General features: G+C 44.3%; 1 gene segment (V, D, J or C); it reads left to right on the top strand.

Annotated features, from left to right (window-relative positions):
* Positions 1-8,384, top strand: part of LOC137525402 (Ig gamma-1 chain C region, membrane-bound form-like) — a 32,140-nt gene extending 23,756 nt beyond the window's left edge. Inside the window, 1 exon segment of the C gene segment in view lies at positions 8,175-8,384. Within this exon segment, the coding sequence occupies positions 8,175-8,197 (23 nt within the window).
* The last annotated feature ends 10,550 nt before the right edge of the window (positions 8,385-18,934 follow it).

Here is an 18,934-nt window from a genome sequence, read left to right as displayed (position 1 = left end):
ATCTAAAGGGAGTGGGCAGGAGCACACTAGGTACGGGTTGCATAAAGGTGTTCAGCAGAGTGAGTTATGGCAATGACGCTGGAGTTTAGGCAATCTTGAAGAGGTGTGTTTGGAGGCCTTGTTTGAAGGTGTTGAAGGATGGGGCGAGCCTGATAAGTGATGGAAGGGAGTTCCAGAGAGTTGGGGCAGCTCTTGAGAAGTCCTGCAGTCTTGCATTGAAGTGTGAGATGCATTTTTTGTAGATTTCAGCCATTTTGGGAAACACACAACATTTCAGTCAACAGAGAGCAATGACTGAGGCCCACTAGTAATTGTGAATCATAACTGCAACCGCTATGCGTTTATGGTAGAGATTTTTCAGCGTTTTACTGAATGATTTGCAATTTTCATCAGCAATTTACAACCTGATTGGTCCTTCAAAATGCACTATGGCTGCTATGATTTTGGATGATTCTGGACCTGAGAAATCAGTTGCTCAGTGCTGAACCACTGCTTGCTAGCTATTTCTCTTATGCCTGTGGATAATCCTAAACTATGTCCTCGTACCATCCAGGAAACAGGAAACAGGAAGGGCGCAGGTTTTTGCAAGAGGTTTTGGGTACAGCAAGTTTTTCTGGGTAGTAAAAGCACAGCAATAATCGCTGTGGAAAAGTGATTTTGCAGCATTCCTTTACTTTGCATTGAAGCACCAAAGCTCCAAAAATGCTGCAGGACCAGCGATTGCAATTTGGGGAAAGCAATTTGGTGTAAACCCGGCCTTAATTTAGCTAATACAGTAGAATCTCATTATAGTAAACTCTGATGTAGTAAACATTTGAATATAGTAAACTGAGTCTTTGGGTCCGAGCAAATGTGTCTGTATAAATATGCAATGTATGACCAATTCTGATATTTTTGATTTTCATTCATAGTAAACTTCTGATATAGTAAACAGTGGTGGACCGAAATTTTGCATCAAAATTTATAAATCAAAATAAAGATAAAATCATAATTAATTTTGTATTATATGTAATACTACTAATATTTCACAATTTCGCATAATTTTTTGCATAATATTCGTTTTATTTTGTGTAATTTTCTGCCAAATTTAGCGGTTAATATCAAAGCCCTTATACATGATATTTCTACCAAAATTGCTACACATGTTAAAGAGAATATTGGGTATAAGTCAAAAAATAATTTTTCAATAATTTTTTAATAAGATTTTGTAGTGTTTGAGAAAATTGATTTTAAAAATGCAAAGAAAAAATGTTTTTTTAAATCGTAATTTTTTCTGAGTTTAACTATTTCACATTCCTGGACGTGAAACTCACGTCCAGGAAGCCATGTGCGCTCCTGCGCGTCCACGCGGCCGATCGCGCGCGTGCACGCGCGCGATCGGCCGGCGGTTTGTTAGCCAGTGAATCAGTGAATCGGGCAACGGTGCCCGATCACTGATTCCTCTCCCCCGCAGAAAAAGCGACAGCTTCTCTCGGAAGCTACGCTTTTTCTGCCTCCTATGTCGCTCTAAGCGTACGTGGTACGCTTAGAGTGACGTCACTGTAAACAACTCATGGCTGCCATCTTGTGGCCAAAAAGTAAACTACATCTAAATGTTAAATAAAAATAAAAATACACATATATTTACAAAAAAAATACAATTTCAATCCCACCCTCCCAAAAATACCCACATAAAATGTTTAATTAAAAAAAAAAAAAAACATTACAATTAAAAAAAAAAAAAACACAAATATTTACCTAAGGGTCTAAACTTTTTAAATATCTATGTAAAGATGAAATATTTCTTTTTTTTTTTTATTATAAGCTTGTAAATAGTGATGAATGCAAAACGGAAAAAATGCACTTTTATTTCCAAATAAAATATTGTCGCCATACATTGTGATAGGGACATAATTTAAATGGTGTAATAAACGGGACAAATGGGCATATACAATACGTGGGTTTTAATTATGGAGGCATGTATTATTTCAAAACTATAATTGCCGAAAAGTGAGAAATAATGATTTGTTTCCGTTTTCTTCTTATTCTTCCTTTTAAAATGCATTTACAGTAAAGTGGCTCTTAGTAAAATGTACCCCCCAAAGAAAGCCTAATTGGTGGCGGAAAAAACAAGATATAGATCAGTTCATTGTGATAAGTAGTAATAAAGTTATAGGCTAATGAATGGGAGGTGAACATTGTTCGGATGCATGAAGCGAAAAACGACTGAATGCGAACTGGTTAAGAACCATCTTTTCTTTGCATTTTTAAAATCGATTTTCTCAAAAACTTTTTTTGACTTGTACCCACTATTATCCTTAACATATAGTGGCTTGCAAAAGTATTCGGCCCCCTTGAAGTTTTCCACATTTTGTCATATTACTGCCACAAACATGCATACATTTTATTGGAATTCCACGTGAAAGACCAATACAAAGTGGTGTACATGTGAGAAGTGGATCGAAAATCATACATGATTCCAAACATTTTTTACAAATCAATAACTGCAAAGTGGGGTGTGCGTAATTATTCGGCCCCCTGAGTCAATGCTTTGTAGAACCACCTTTTGCTGCAATTACAGCTGCCAGTCTTTTAGGGTATGTCTCTACCAGCTTTGCACATCTAGAGACTGAAATCCTTGCCCATTCTTCTTTGCAAAACAGCTCCAGCTCAGTCAGATTAGATGGACAGCGTTTGTGAACAGCAGTTTTCAGATCTTGCCACAAATTCTCGATTGGATTTAGACCTGGACTTTGACTGGGCCATTCTAACACATAGATATGTTTTGTTTTAAACCATTCCATTGTTGCCCTGGCTTTATGTTTAGGGTCATTGTCCTGCTGGAAGGTTAACCTCCACCCCAGTCTCAAGTCTTTTGCAGACTCCAAGAGGTTTTCTCCCAAGATTGCCCTGTATTTCGCTCCACCCATCTTCCCATCAACTCTGACCAGCTTCCCTGTCCCTGCTGAAGAGATGCACCCCCCGAGCATGATGCTGCCACCACCATATTTGACAGTGGGGATGGTGTGTTCAGAGTGATGTGCAGTGTTAGTTTTCCACCACAGATAGCGTTTTGCATTTTGGCCAAAAAGTTCCATTTTGGTCTCATCTGACCAGAGCACCTTCTTCCACATGGTTGCTGTGTCCCCCACATGGCTTGTGGCAAACTGCAAACGGGACTTCTTATGCTTTCTGTTAGCAATGCCTTTCTTCTTACCACTCTTCCATAAAGGCCAACTTTGTACAGTGCATGACTAATAGTTGTCCTTTGGACAGATTCCTCCACCTGAGCTGTAGATCTCTGCAACTCGTCCAGAGTCATGATGGGCCTCTTGACTGCATTTCTGATTAGCGCTCTCCTTGTTCGGCCTGTGAGTTTAGGTGGACAGCCTTGTCTTGGTAGGTTTACAGTTGTGCCATACTCCTTCCATTTCTGAATGATCGCTTGAACAGTGCTCCTTGGGATGTTCAAGGCTTTGGAAATCTTTTTGTAGCCTAAGCCTGCTTTTAATTTCTCAATAACTTGATCCCTGACCTGTCTTGTGTGTTCTTTGGACTTCAAGGTGTGATTGCTCCCAAGATTTTCTTAGACAACCTCTGAGGCCCTCACAGAGCACCTGTATTTGTACTGACATTAGATTACACACAGGTGCACTTCATTTAGTCATTAGCACTCATCATGCAATGTCTATGGGCAACTTACTGCACTCAGACCAAAGGGGGCCGAATAATTACGCACACCCCACTTTGCAGTTATTTATTTGTAAAAAATGTTTGGAATCATGTATGATTTTCGTTCCACTTCTCACATGTACACCACTTTGTGTTGGTCTTTCATGTGGAATTCCAATAAAACTGATTCATGTTTGTGGCAGTAATATGACAAAATGTGGAAAACTTCAAGGGGCCGAATACTTTTGCAAGCCACTGTATGTATCAATTGTGGTGTCAATAGCATGCATGTGGGTTTTGCTATTAAGTCAGCATGAAATTATGCAAAATATTCCGCAAATGACCATACAAGATCAATTAAATTTACAAATCGTAATTTGGTATAGGCGGAAATTTATGCAAAATTTTGTGTAATCATAATTAGTGGATTACCATCATCACTATTAGTAAACCACTTTTCCTGGTTCCTTGGAGTTTACTATAAAAAGATTCTACTGTAATAACTATAAACCGTATTTTTCGGACTATAAAACGCACTTTTTCTCCCCCAAAAGTGGGGGGAAAAAGTTACTGCGTCTTATAGTCCAAATGTAACAATTTACCTGTCTGGGCGGGCACTGTGTCAGCAGCAGCAGAGTTATCCGGAGGTGTTCCAGCATAGCAGCAGCTGCTGCAATCTGTATGCCGGTGTCCATCGTCTTGTCCCCCCGAGCGGCGGCAGTGGGATCAGCTGTACATCTCCCTGGGTGGCATAGCAGCAGCCGCTGCAATCATCTGCAATGTCTGTGTGTATCTGCGGCTTGTCCCCCGAGCGGCTCCAGCAGCAGCATAATCCGAGATAACTCCCCGGGCGGCATGGCTGTAGGTGCTAATAAGATTGCTTATGCATGCGCCTCTTCTGCCCGGCATCAGCCACGCGTCATTGTAATACAGGCACAGCGGGACATCTTCAGCCACGTTACTATCAGCATCCGGCAGAGACCTCTGAACTGCTTTCTTATTGGTGCCCTCTGATGACCTGCGTCGCACGTGCGCCGGGGTCATGTGGCGAGCCAATAAGGAATGCTAATTACACCAGAGAGAAAATGTGTGCATCAACCAAGTGAACCTGACAAATCTGGCTTTGCAAATTTGGCCTATTGGCTAATCACGAGACATTGCTCATGCAAATATGCATTTGCTTTCGCATGCCTAAATATGCAGGGTCAAAAACCAAAAACCGCAAAACAATCGCCCTGCGGGAATTAGTTCATGCTGTTTTTGATCCTGCATATTTAGGCATGCGAAAGCAAATGCATATTTGCATGAGCAATGTCTCGTGATTAGCCAATAGGCCAAATTTGCAAAGCCAGATTTGTCAGGTTCACTTGGTTGATGCACACATTTTCTCTCTGGTGTAATTAGCATTGCATTTTCTTTCCTTTGGAGGCAAGTGGTGAATGGCTTGTTTTAGGAGGTGAGAGCCCTGGAGCAGGCTATTTGCGCCTGTCCTCCCCTTATGTGTCGCGCCCAGGTCATGCGCATATAGCAGAACGTAATGGACGTTAAGGTAAGTGCCTGTTTTTAATCTTGGGAGGTGTGTGCGGGCGGCTCTTCCCGGCGCTGGCCACGCTGGGGAGATCGCCTGCACCCCCAGCCTCCACCTCCGGGGTGCCGATGTGTGGGTTCCAGGCGGTGAGAGAGCCTGGGACCCCCGCGGCCCCCCGGTTGTATGGGGGCAATGGGAAGCCTCCTCGTGGCGCCCCTGGATAGTCCTATGTAGCATGAACTAATTCCCGCAGGGCGATTGTTTTGCGGTTTTTGGTTTTTGACCCTGCATATTTAGGCATGCGAAAGCAAATGCATATTTGCATGAGCAATGTCTCGTGATTAGCCAATAGGCCAAATTTGCAAAGCCAGATTTGTCAGGTTCACTTGGTTGATGCACACATTTTCTCTCTGGTGTAATTAGCATTCCTTATTGGCTCGCCACATGACCCCGGCGCACGTGCGACGCAGGTCATCAGAGGGCACCAATAAGGAAGCAGTTCAGAGGTCTCTGCCGGATGCTGATAGTAACGTGGCTGAAGATGTCCCGCTGTGCCTGTATTACAATGACGCGCGGCTGATGCGGGGCAGAAGAGGCGCATGCATAAGCAATCTTATTAGCACCTACAGCCACCCGGGGAGTTATCTCGGATTACGCTGCTGCTGGAGCCGTTCGGGGGACAAGCCGCAGATACACACAGGCATTGCAGATGATTGCAGCGGCTGCTGCTATGCCACCCAGGGAGATGTACAGCTGACCCCAATGCCGCCGCTCGGGGGACAAGACAATGGACACCGGCATACAGATTGCAGCAGCTGCTGCTATGCTGGACCCCCTCTGGATAACTCTGCTGCCACGAACCTCCTCATTATGGGTGAGCTTTTAGTTTAATAGTAATGGTTAATTAGTGTAGCTAGGTTCGGGGGGGGGGGGAGGTGACAGGGCTTTGTGAAGTGTAGTATAGTGTAGCTGGGTGGGGGGATACATCAGTGGTTAGTGAAGTATAGTGTAGCTGGGTGGGGGGATACATCAGTGGTTAGTGAAGTATAGTGTAGCTGGGTGGGGGGATACATCAGTGGTTAGTGAAGTATAGTGTAGCTAGGTGGGGGGATACAACAGTGGTTAGTGAAGTATAGTGTAGCTGGGTGGGGGGATACATCAGTGGTTAGTGAAGTATAGTGTAGCTGGGTGGGGGGATACATCAGTGGTTAGTGAAGTATAGTGTAGCTGGGTGGGGGGATACAACAGTGGTTAGTGAAGTATAGTGTAGCTGGGTGGGGGGATACATCAGTGGTTAGTGAAGTATAGTGTAGCTGGGTGGGGGGGATACATCAGTGGTTTGTGAAGTATAGTGTAGCTGGGTGGGGGGATACAACAGTGGTTAGTGAGGTATAGTGTAGCTGGGTGGGGGGATACATCAGTGGTTAGTGAAGTATAGTGTAGCTGGGTGGGGGGGATATACATTAGTGGTTAGTGAAGTATAGTGTAGCTGGGTGGGGGGATACATCAGTGGTTGGTGAAGTATAGTGTAGCTGGGTGGGGGGATACATCAATGGTTAGAGAAGTATAGTGTAGCTGGGTGGGGGGATACATCAGTGGTTAGTGAAGTATAGTGTAGCTGGGTGGGGGGATACATCAGTGGTTAGTGAAGTATAGTGTAGCTGGGTGTGGGGATACATCAGTGGTTAGTGAAGTATAGTGTAGCAGGATGGGGGGATACATCAGTGGTTAGTGAAGTATAGTGTAGCTGGGTGGGAGGATACATCAGTGGTTAGTGAAGTATAGTGTAGCTGGGTGGGGGGATACATCAGTGGTTAGTGAAGTATAGTGTAGCTGGGTGGGGGGATACATCAGTGGTTAGTGAAGTATAGTGTAGCTGGGTGGGGGGATACATCAGTGGTTAGTGAAGTATAGTGTAGCTGGGTGGGGGGATACATCAGTGGTTAGTGAAGTATAGTGTAGCTGGGTGGGGGGATACATCAGTGGTTAGTGAAGTATAGTGTAGCTGGGTGGGGGGATACAACAGTGGTTAGTGAAGTATAGTGTAGCTGGGTGGGGGGATACATTAGTGGTTAGTGAAGTATAGTGTAGCTGGGTGGGGGATACATCAGTGGTTAGTGAAGTATAGTGTAGCTGGGTGGGGGGATACAACAGTGGTTAGTGTAGTATAGTGTAGCTGGGTGGGGGGGATACATCAGTGGTTAGTGAAGTATAGTGTAGCTGGGTGGGGGGATACATCAGTGGTTAGTGAAGTATAGTGTAGCTGGGTGGGGGATACATCAGTGGTTAGTGAAGTATAGTGTAGCTGGGTGGGGGGATACAACAGTGGTTAGTGAAGTATAGTGTAGCTGGGTGGGGGGATACATCAGTGGTTAGTGAAGTATAGTGTAGCTGGGTGGGGGGGATATACATTAGTGCTTAGTGAAGTATAGTGTAGATGGGTGGGGGGATACATTAGTGGTTAGTGAAGTATAGTGTAGCTGGGTGGGGGGATACATTAGTGGTTAGTGAAGTATAGTGTAGCTGGGTGGGGGGATATACATTAGTGGTTAGTGAAGTATAGTGTAGCTGGGTGGGGGGATACATTAGTGGTTAGTGAAGTATAGTGTAGCTGGGTGGGGGGATACATTAGTGGTTAGTAAAGTATAGTGTAGCTGGGTGGGGGGATACATTAGTGGTTAGTGAAGTATAGTGTAGCTGGGGGTGAGGTATCAGTTGTTAGTGTAGTTGGTGGGGCAGAAGTGGTTAGTGTAGCTGGGCAGTATTAGAAACATCTTAGGGGGAGGTTAAAGGTCTATAGGAGACTCCTGGACCATGGAGGCACCTAGATTTAGTAATTTTTTTTTTTCCTGGTTTTTGCCCTCTAAATCTAGGTGCGTCTTATAGTCCGGAGCGTCTTATAGTCCGAAAAATACGGTAAATAATAACAATTTTCTAACAACATTGAATATCTTAGAAAATGTTTTTTATATCTAAGTTATTTTTCTCCTTTCAGTGCCTTCTAATTGCCCCGCGTGATGGAGTCAGTGCAGAAGGATGGATGTAGACTCCCCACTAATCTGCTCTTGGGGGGACTTTGTTTCTTTCCTGGTTGAAGACAGTAATATGAAGGATTGCAATGTTTGCGCACAGCTGTACACTGAATGTTTTTATTGTAATATTGTCATGATTCTGATGCATTGGTGTGCAAGGAAGATTGCTCTGTCAGTATGCAAGAAACACTGAGACTGGAATTAAAGGAATAAACAAAGATTTATTATAATCAGCATAAATGTTGCACATTAAGTTCATGCACAGAGTTATGCAACTAAACAGTTACACAGCTTACAAACAAACAATCAGCATTAAGATCATGCAGAGAATCAAACAAACAGGACGCATAAACAAGATTAAAGGCCCATACACACGTCGGATTTGCGCGAACGACGGGTCGTTTGAACGTTCCGTCGTTCGCACGTTTCCGCATGAAATCCGGCGTGTGTACAGACTATCGTTCGGGAGATAAGACTGGTTACCAACGATCCGCCGGGCGGATCGCTGGTAACCAGTCTTATCTCCCGAACGATAGTCTGTACACACGCCGGATTTCATGCGGAAACGTGCGAACGACGGAACGTTCAAACGACCCGTCGTTCGCGCAAATCCGACGTGTGTATGGGCCTTTAGTTTATGCAGAGAATCTGACCATCAGAATGCATACACAATTAGCATTAAGTTTATGCAGAGAATCATGCAGACGTCAGGCAATTAATATAAGCAATGGTGCAACTGGAAACTAATGCTTCATACACACTTGAGATAAAAGTCTTTGGAAAATGCAAGATCACAGACCAATTTTACCCCCTTCCATGTACTATGAGAGCCACACCTACACAGTCTATTCTATGGAGCTGCACTCCCCATCAGATAAAATCTTTGCAAGATGCTGCACACACAGATGCTGTACACACTCAAAAGATCATTATCTGCAAAAGATCTTTTCCTGCAAAAAATCCATTCCTGCAAAATGCATTCATAGTCTATGAGATCTGCAGATCATCATACACACTTGGTTTAACAGACTTCATCTGCATATCTGGCAATCATCTGCAGATCTGAAAATCCATCCTGGTGGATCTGATCTGCAGATGATCTGCAGATGATTGTCTGTTAAACCAGGTGTGTATGAGGATCTGCAGATCTCATAGACTATGAATGCATTTTGCAGGAATGGATTTTTTGCAGGAACAGATCTTTTGCAGATAATGATCTTTTGAGTGTGTACGGGCATCTTTCTGTGCAGCATCTTGCAAAGATTTTATCTGATGGGGAGTTCAGCTCCATAGAATAGACTGTGTAGGTATGGCTCTCATAGTACATGGAAGGGGGTAAAATTGGTCTGTGATCTTGCCTTTTCCAAAGACTTTTATCTCAAGTGTGTATGAAGCATAACACATAAGCAGAATATATCAGGTATTGCAGATGCTATGGACCCCCTGCATATAGGATAATATGCAAAGGTATCCAAGCATAACAATATAGTGTGCACACTGAACCCCAAACCTGACTAATATATACACATGAGAATAATATACATTATATACAGAGACAGAGCATCAGAATTATAATCGGCAGGCAATGGAACGTCATACATGCAGGGTCAAACCAGAGATACAAACAAGATATAATCGCTAAAGGTTAGTCAGATACAGAAAACAGGTCAAACACGATCAGAGCAGATACAAGGCTAAGACTCAAGACAGGATACAAGGCTAGAACTCAGGATCAGGAACAGACTTTGATCAGGAACAGACTTTGATTCAGGATCAGACTTTGATGAGCTAGCCCAGAGTGATCTGTTAAGGCAGCTTAAATAGTGTCCAAGAAAGTCAGATGACAGAGTCCAGGTGATCACAGAGCTGCCCTCATTAAATCTATAATAATAACAGTTCTTGTGAGTGAGACCTCTGCTGGTGGCAGAGGATACTTCACGCAGTTTCAAACTCTGAGGACACAGATGACATCTGCTGGCGAAATGGAGGAAGTTCATAAATAGTTCAGGAAATTCGCCAGCAGATGCATTTTGTGACATTACCCCCTCCTCAAGGAGCGGTCTCCAAACGCTCCATATGAACTCACGTCCACCAGGATCCCAGGACATATTGGGCAGAAAGGCAAGGCCAAGGAGGGCATGGGCGAAAAAGTGTACAAACATGAACAAGGTAACAGGCAAAATGATGGGCTGAGTAGATTCAGGGTCATCAGGTAACAAATAATGTTGACGATCAAACTGGAGACCTTTAGGCAATGCAACAGCCCAAGATCCATGTGCAGAAGCAACAGGCAAGACATCCATAGGACTCCAGGATGTGCAAACTTCAGGTAGCATAGTAGACTGAACATTGGCAGGAACACCAGACTCGGGAGCAGCAGCAGGAACAACAGGCTTGGAGGCCACAACAGGATCAACAGCAGACTTGGAAGTGGTAGCAGGAACAACAGAGTTGAAGGCCATAACAGGAACAACAGCAGACTTGGAGGCCACCGGAGGAACAGCAGCAGTCTTGGGAACCACTGAAAGGACATCAGCAGACTTGGAAGCCACTGCGGAAACATCAGATTGGGGAGCAGCCACAGGAACCCACGACTTGACAGGAACAGTAGGATCAAACCGCTTGGCAGGATCAGGCTGAGCAGGAGACCTGGCACCATCAGGCTGAGCAGCAGACTTGGCACCATCAGGCTGAGCAAGAGCCTTGGCACCATCAGGCGGGATACCATCAGGGGTAGCAGACAGGATGCCCACGGAAGAAGCAGCAGGCAGAATGCCCTCAGGAACAACAACAGGCAAGATGTCCTCAGGAGCGGCAATAGGCAGGATGCCCTCAGGAGAGGCAACAGGCAGAATGCCCTCAGGAGAGGCAACAACAGAATCATCGGACTGGAGAGCAGCCATAGGGATACCGGATTCAGGAGCAGCAACACTATCACCAACCTTGGAAACAGCAGCAGAGTCGCCAGACTTGGAAGCAACAGCTGGAACAGCAAACTGGATACCCTCAGAAGCGGCAGCAGACTGGATACCCTCAGAAGCGGCAGCAGACTGGATACCCTCAGAAGCGGCAGCAGACTGGATACCCTCAGAAGCGGCAGCAGACTGGATACCCTCAGAAGCGGCAGCAGACTGCATACCCTCAGAAGCGGCAGCCGCAGCAGACTGGGTACACTCAGAAGCAGCAACAGAGTCACCAGACTTGGAAGCAGCAGCAGAGGTCTGTGACATCTGAGCAGTAAACTGGAAAACTTCAGGTAGTGCTGCAGGCGGATTAGCGACAGACTGAATAGTCTCGGACAGGGTAGCAACAAAAGTCTGTGAAGGCTGGGGAGCAGCTTGCATAACCTCAAGCAAAACAGAAGACAGGATAACTTTAGGCAAGTTAACAGGTTGGGACGCTTCAGACAGGACAGCAGACTCAGTAGTCTCAGACAGGGCAGCAGACTGTGTAACCTCATGGATCTGGACCTTTGGTTGAGCACTTGGCTGGGCCGTTGGCTGAGCGCTTGGCTGGACCGTTGGCTGAGCGCTTGGCTGGACCGTTGGCTGAGATCCCAATACAGTCTGTGCGGACTGGCACTGAAACTGTGTGAACTGAGCCTGTGCGGACTGGGAGCAAAGTTCTGCAGGCAAGGAGCAAAGTTCTGCAGGCAAGGAGCAAAGTTCTGCAGGCAAGATGCAACACTCTGCAGGACTGGATACTGCAGGATGAACATGCTGGGGCTCTTCAGGCCTGCCAGGCTGACCCACTGTCAGCAAATCTAGTCCATGAAAGAGTCCACAGAGAAAGGCGAGGGACTGCTCAGGACTGACTGGAGATTGTTGAGGACACAAATCAACTGCAGTCTGTATGGAGCTGCATGGAGTCTGCACCGACCTGCATGGAGTCTGTACCGACTTGGACGGAGGCTGCACACGACTGGAATCAGCTGGAGGCTGCACACGACTGGAATAGACTGGAGGCTGCAAACGACTGGAATCGACTGGAGGCTGCACACGACTGGAATCGACTGGAGGCTGCACACGACTGGAATCGACTGGAGGCTGCACACGACTGGAATCGACTGGAGGCTGCACATGACTGGAATCGGAGTTGGTAGGAAAGAATTTCTTTTTCTTTTTGGATGATGACTTATTTTCTAATGATTTTTGCCAGGACCAAGGTGTAGTTCTGACTGCAGTTTGCAAGGAAGTAGGTCTCCTTTGACGGTTGGATCCTGACGAGACAGAGTCTTTATAACTGGTTGCTAAGGGCAACGGACACGTTGAGTCTCCCTTAGTAACAGGTGTGACTTTAACTGCTGCAGATTGTGAGTTCTGGCCAGAGGTGAGTACAGAGTTAACGGAAGAAGGAGAAACATGAAAATGAGAAGACAGAACCCTTTGCCAAGCGATTATTAAGGCAGAAGCAGCTTCATGCTTACAAAGTCCATTCGCACACATGGATTTAACACTCAGCAGACATTTGGTTACAAATTCCACATTCTGTTTGCAATGAAATTCCATGAAACTTGTCCTGTCATCATTTAAATACCAATAATAAGCATCAATCTCTTCAGCAGTCATATCAAAACAGGCTTGACTTTTGCAGATACCTTGATCAATGGAGTCATTCCAACCACTCAGGTATGCATCCGCATGCGGTCTAACAGGCTCAGAGGAAAAATCAAGAACACAATCCCTGTCACTTTTAACACTAGAAAATTTACTGGATCTGACTGAACTATGATTGATTACTGAGTACGGCATAAACTGACTGCCAGAAACATCAGAAGGAGGGAAATTTTCACGCAATAGATCTTTCCAGATATCAATTAAGGGGGCCACAAAATCATTCATACAAACCCCCATATCAACTAAAGTGGATGCAGAATCTATGCATTCATTCAAAAAGTTTTCACTGGTATCAAAGTAATAATCAATAAATGATTCCTCATCACATTCCATCTCAAAAACTAAGGCCTCTATTTCCCATTTTTCAAAAGGAGGATCCCATGAACTCTTGTCATAGGCAGATTCATTATCCAGAGCATAAGTTTTAGGGTGAACGGTCTGCATGGAGGTGGCTGGAACATTATTTGGTTTGCTCTGGTTTAATACTGCTGTGGGAATTTTGCAGGGAAGAGGAACTGGCAAGGATTTGGTTACAGAGGCTTGATAAATTTGGTTGGTGGTGGGAGACTTCATAAATTCAAGAGTGTGTAGAATTTTTAACAAAGGTTGAACATCAGATTCAAGGAATTCTCCCTGCTGGACATATGAATTGATCTGCCTAATGCTTTGCACCAAATCATCATATGAATATTCATACAACTTATCAAAACAGAAACTTTCATCATCCTCAGCCAAACAGCAATGATATTCGATATTTGCATAATTCCATTTAATTCCCATGGCGGCAAACCTACTCTCAGTATTTCCTGGTGACAGAATTTTTTGGCTAGCTCATCTGTCATGATTCTGCTGCATTGGTGTGCAAGGAATATTGCTCTGTCAGTATGCAAGAAACACTGAGACTGGAATTAAAGGAATAAACATAAAGATTTATTATAATCAGCATAAATGTTGCACATTAAGTTCATGCACAGAGTTATGCAACTAAACAGTTACACAGCTTACAAACAAACAATCAGCATTATGATCATGCAGAGAATAGTGTTGGGCCGAACCTCTGATTTTAGGTTCGCGAACCGGGTTCGCGAACTTCCGCGGAAGGTTCGGTTCGCGTTAAAGTTCGCGAACCGCAATAGACTTCAATGGGGATGCGAACTTTGAAAAAAAAAATTATGCTGGCCACAAAAGTGATGGAAAAGATGTTTCAAGGGGTCTAACACCTGGAGGGGGGCATGGCGGAGTGGGATACATGCCAAAAGTCCCCGGGAAAAATCTGGATTTGACGCAAAGCAGCGTTTTAAGGGCAGAAATCACATTGAATGCTAAATGACAGGCCTAAAGTGCTTTAAAACATCTTGCATGTGTATACATCAATCAAGTAGTGTAATTAAGGTACTGCTTCACACTGACACACCAAACTGTTCACTGAACAGAACAGGTATACAGTGGCGGGTTCACAGAACAGGTATGCAGTGGCAGGTTCACTGAACAGGTATACAGTGGCGGGTTCACTGAACAGAACAGGTATGCAGTGGCGGGTTCACTGAACAGAACAGGTATGCAGTGGTGGGTTCACAGAACAGGTATGCAGTGGCAGGTTCACTGAACAGGTGTACAGTGGCGGGTTCACTGAACAGAACAGGTATACAGTGGCAGGTTCACTGAACAGAACAGGTATGCAGTGGCGGGTTCACTGAACAGAACAGGTATGCAGTGGCGGGTTCACTGAACAGAACAGGTATGCAGTGGCGGGTTCACTGAACAGAACAGGTATACAGTGGCGGGTTCACTGAACAGAACAGGTATGCAGTGGCGGGTTCACTGAACAGAACAGGTATGCAGTGGTGGGTTCACTGAACAGGTATGCAGTGGTGGGTTCACAGTACAGGTATGCAGTGGTGGGTTCACTGAACAGGTATGCAGTGGTGGGTTCACTGAACAGGTATGCAGTGGTGGGTTCACAGTACAGGTATGCAGTGGTGGGTTCACAGAACAGGTATGCAGCCAGGAAGGAACAAGCTAAGCCTAACTAATCTTTCCCTATGAGAGACAGTCTGCAGCAGTTCGCCCTACTCTCACTAATGCAGGCACACGAGTGAGCGTAATGGCCGCCGCTGCCTGCCTTTTATTAGGGGGGGAGTGGCTCCAAGGGCTAGTGTAGCCTAATTGGCTACACTGGGCCTGCTGACTGTGATGTAGAGGGTCAAAGTTGACCCTCATGGTGCATTATGGGGCGAACCAAACTTCCGCAAAACTTCGCCTGCGGGACGCGAACGCGAACCACTGAAGTTCGCATGGAACCGTTTGCAGGCGAACCGTTCGGCCCAACTCTAGCAGAGAATCAAACAAACAGGACGCATAAACAAGATTAAGTTTATACTGTATACTGAACAGAGGCGCCAAAAGAGTAAAAACAATTTTTAAAATATTTAAAATTGCTTAGGAGGCAGTGGTGGACTTACCTCCCTCAAGCAGACACAATAAACTGTGTAGTTAGACAACAGTAGATTTATTGGTATACTCCAGGAATTTTATACAACGCGTTTCGCAGGTCTGTACCCGCTTCATCAGGCAATGGAGATAGGAGTACACAGCAGAATGTCAGAGTCACACCTGTTGCCTTTCACAAAGTTTGCATAGTTATTTGTGTGCTAGGCACTGTATATACCCATGTCTATCTCATCATGTCACATGTTACTTCGGTTATCATAGTTACATAGTTACATATAGTTACATAGTTATTTTGGTTGAAAAAAGACAAACGTCCATCGAGTTCAACCAGTACAAAGTACAACTCCAGCCTGCTCCCTCACATATCCCTGTTGATCCAGAGGAAGCCCCAAAAGGGAAAAATTCTTTCCCAACTCCAGATGGCAATCAAAAAAAATCCCTGGATCAACATCATTAGGCATAGCCTAGTAATTGTATCCATGGATGTCTTTCAATGCAAGGAAAGCATCTAAGCCCCCTTTAAATGCAGGTATAGAGTTTGCCATAACGACTTCCTGTGGCAATGCATTCCACATCTTAATCACTCTTACTGTAAAGAACCCTTTCCTAAATAAATGGCTAAAACATTTTTCCTCCATGCGCAGATCATGTCCTCTAGTCCTTTGAGAAGGCCTAGGGACAAAAAGCTCATCCGCCAAGCTATTATATTGCCCTCTGATGTATTTATACATGTTAATTAGATCTCCTCTAAGGGGTCTTTTCTCTAGACTAAATAAACCCAGTTTATCTAACCTTTCTTGGTAAGCGAGACCTTCCATCCCACGTATCAATTTTGTTGCTCGTCTCTGCACCTGCTCTAAAACTGCAATATCTTTTTTGTAATGTGGTGCCCAGAACTGAATTCCATATTCCAGATGTGGCCTTACTAGAGAATTAAACAGGGGCAATATTATGCTAGCATCTTGAGTTTTTATTTCTTTTTTAATGCATCCCAAAATTTTGTTAGCTTTAGCTGCAGCGGCTTGGCATTGAGTACGATTATTTAACCTGCTGGGCGGTCTGGACGAGCACAGCTCGTCCAGTACCGCCGGAGGCTGCCGCTCAGGCCCTGCTGGGCCGATTTGGCTGAAATAAAAAGCAGCACACGCAGCCGGCACTTTGCCAGCCGCGTGTGCTGCCTGATCGCCGCCGCTCTGCGGCGATTCGCCGCGAGCAGCGGCGAAAGAGGGCCCCCCTAGCCGCCTGAGCCCTGCGCAGCCGGAACAAAAAGTTCCGGCCAGCGCTAAGGGCTGGATCGGAGGCGGCTGACGTCACGACGTCGGCTGACGTCGATGACGTCACTCCGCTCGTCGCTATGGCGACGATATAAGCAAAACAAGGAAGGCCGCTCATTGCGGCCTTCCTTGTTTATTCTGGGCGCCGGAGGCGATCGGAAGATCGCCTCCGGAGCGCCCTCTAGTGGGCTTTCATGCAGCCAACTTTCAGTTGGCTGCATGAAATAGTTTTTTTTTTATTAAAAAAAAACCCTCCCGCAGCCTGCCTGGCGATCTTAATAGAACGCCAGGCAGGTTAACTAGTTGTCGATGAGTACTCCTAAGTCCTTCTCCAAGTTTGATGTCCCCAACTGTATCCCATTTATTTTGTATGGTGCTAGACCATTGGTACGACCAAAATGCATGACTTTACATTTTTCAACATTGAATTTCATCTGCCATGTACAGTATGTGCCCATATAGCCATCCTATCCAGATCCTGTTGCAATATGACACTATCTTCCTGAGAGTTGATGATTCTGCACAATTTTGTATCGTCTGCAAAAATAGCAACATTGCTCACTACTGCATCTACTAGGTCATTAATACAGTAAATAAATTGAAGAGCACTGGACCCAGAACAGACCCCTGTAGGACCCCACTGCTAACAGTCTCCCATTTTGAGTACGATCCATTGACCACAACTCTTTGTTTTCTGTCCATTAGCCAGTTCCCTATCCATGCACACAAACTCTTCCCCAGTCCTTGCATCCTCAACTTTTGCACCAGACTTTTGTGAGGAACAGTCAGTGTCGAAGGCCTTTGCAAAGTCCAAGTATATCACATCTACAGCATTCCCAATATCCACATTAGCGTTCACTACCTCATAAAAGCTGAGCATGTTAGTCAAACAGGACCTGTCTTTAGTAAACCCATGTTGATGCTGAGAAATAAGATTATTTTCTACTATGAAGTCATGTATAATATCTCTTAGTAACCCCTCAAATAGTTTGCATACAACTGATGTTAAGCTTACAGGTCTATAATTTCCTGGATCTGATTTTTTGCCCTTCTTAAATAATGGGAAAACGTGGGCTGTACGCCAATCCACTTGGACTCTGCCAGTTGCAAGAGAGTCACAAAAGATAAGATAAAGGGGTTTAGCTATAACTGAACTTAATTCCCTTAGGACCCGAGGATGCATGCCATCCGGGCCAGGTGCCTTGTCTATTTTTAATTTATTTAGTCTTGCCTTCATGTCTTCCTGCGTTAAGTATTTAATATTACAGTTTGAAGATTGAGACTCTTCTGCCTCTGTAATTTGCAACAGTGCTGTTTCCTTTGTGAAGACAGAAGCCTTTAACAACATTCACTTGATTTAGTCAGTGTTTGCCCATTGTAAAATCTTTACTCTCCCTGATTTACATCCTGAAATTTATCACAGGTGGTGACCTCTTTAGTCCTGGCAGGTGCAACTCTGCGGAATGTTTGGTTACTGAGAGTTTTGCAACCAGTAGAAAATATACCTGGTCACCCAGAACGCTGAGGGAAAAGAATTGCACATAGCTAATCAGCCTAGGCTAAACATCACTGGGAAGGCAGGGTTTTATTCAATATATAACAATATAAATATAGAAAGTGTTTCTGAGGATGAAATCAGAAAAATTGCTGGAAAAGTGGGTATCACACCTTGCCCACAATGAGAGTCTTGTGCTTTGAGTTTTGATAGAAGTGCTAATGTTTCTCATTGATGGACATAAAGAGTTTTTCTTTTATGTGACGCCAGTATATGTGAAATTATGGTAGGAGGGACAAGAGAGTTTGAAGACCCTGCTTGGTGCCCCTTAACCACTTCAGCCTTCAGTCGTTTTTCACCTTATGCATCCGAGCAATTTTCACCTCCCATTCATTTGCCAATAACTTTATCACTACTTATCACAATGAATTGATTTATATCTTGTTTTTTTCCACCACTAATTAGGCTTTATTTGGGTGGTACATTTTGCTAAGAATTATTTTTTCCTGAAAAAAAATATTAAGAATAAAAATGGGGGGGGGGGGGGAAATCATTATTTCTCAGTTTTTGGCCATTGTAGCTTTAAAATAATACATTCTACCATAATTAAAACCCATGTGTTTTATTTGCCCATTTGTCCCGGTTATTACACAATTTAAATTATGTCCCCATCACAATGTATGGCACCAATATTTTATTTGGAAATAAAGGTGGATTTTTTCAGTTATGCGTCCATCACTATTTACAAGCTTATCATTTAAAAATAATGGTAATATACCCTCTTCACATGCATATTAAAAAAAAGTTCAGACCCTTAGGTAACTATTTATTTATTTATTTTATATTGTAAATTTTTTTTTTATTATTACAAAATTTATTTGGATTTT

This window comes from Hyperolius riggenbachi, chromosome 7, assembly GCF_040937935.1.
Source record: "Hyperolius riggenbachi isolate aHypRig1 chromosome 7, aHypRig1.pri, whole genome shotgun sequence".
In the NCBI taxonomy this organism is placed as follows: Eukaryota; Metazoa; Chordata; class Amphibia; order Anura; family Hyperoliidae; genus Hyperolius; species Hyperolius riggenbachi.
This window is presented reverse-complemented; position numbering and strand designations above follow the sequence as displayed.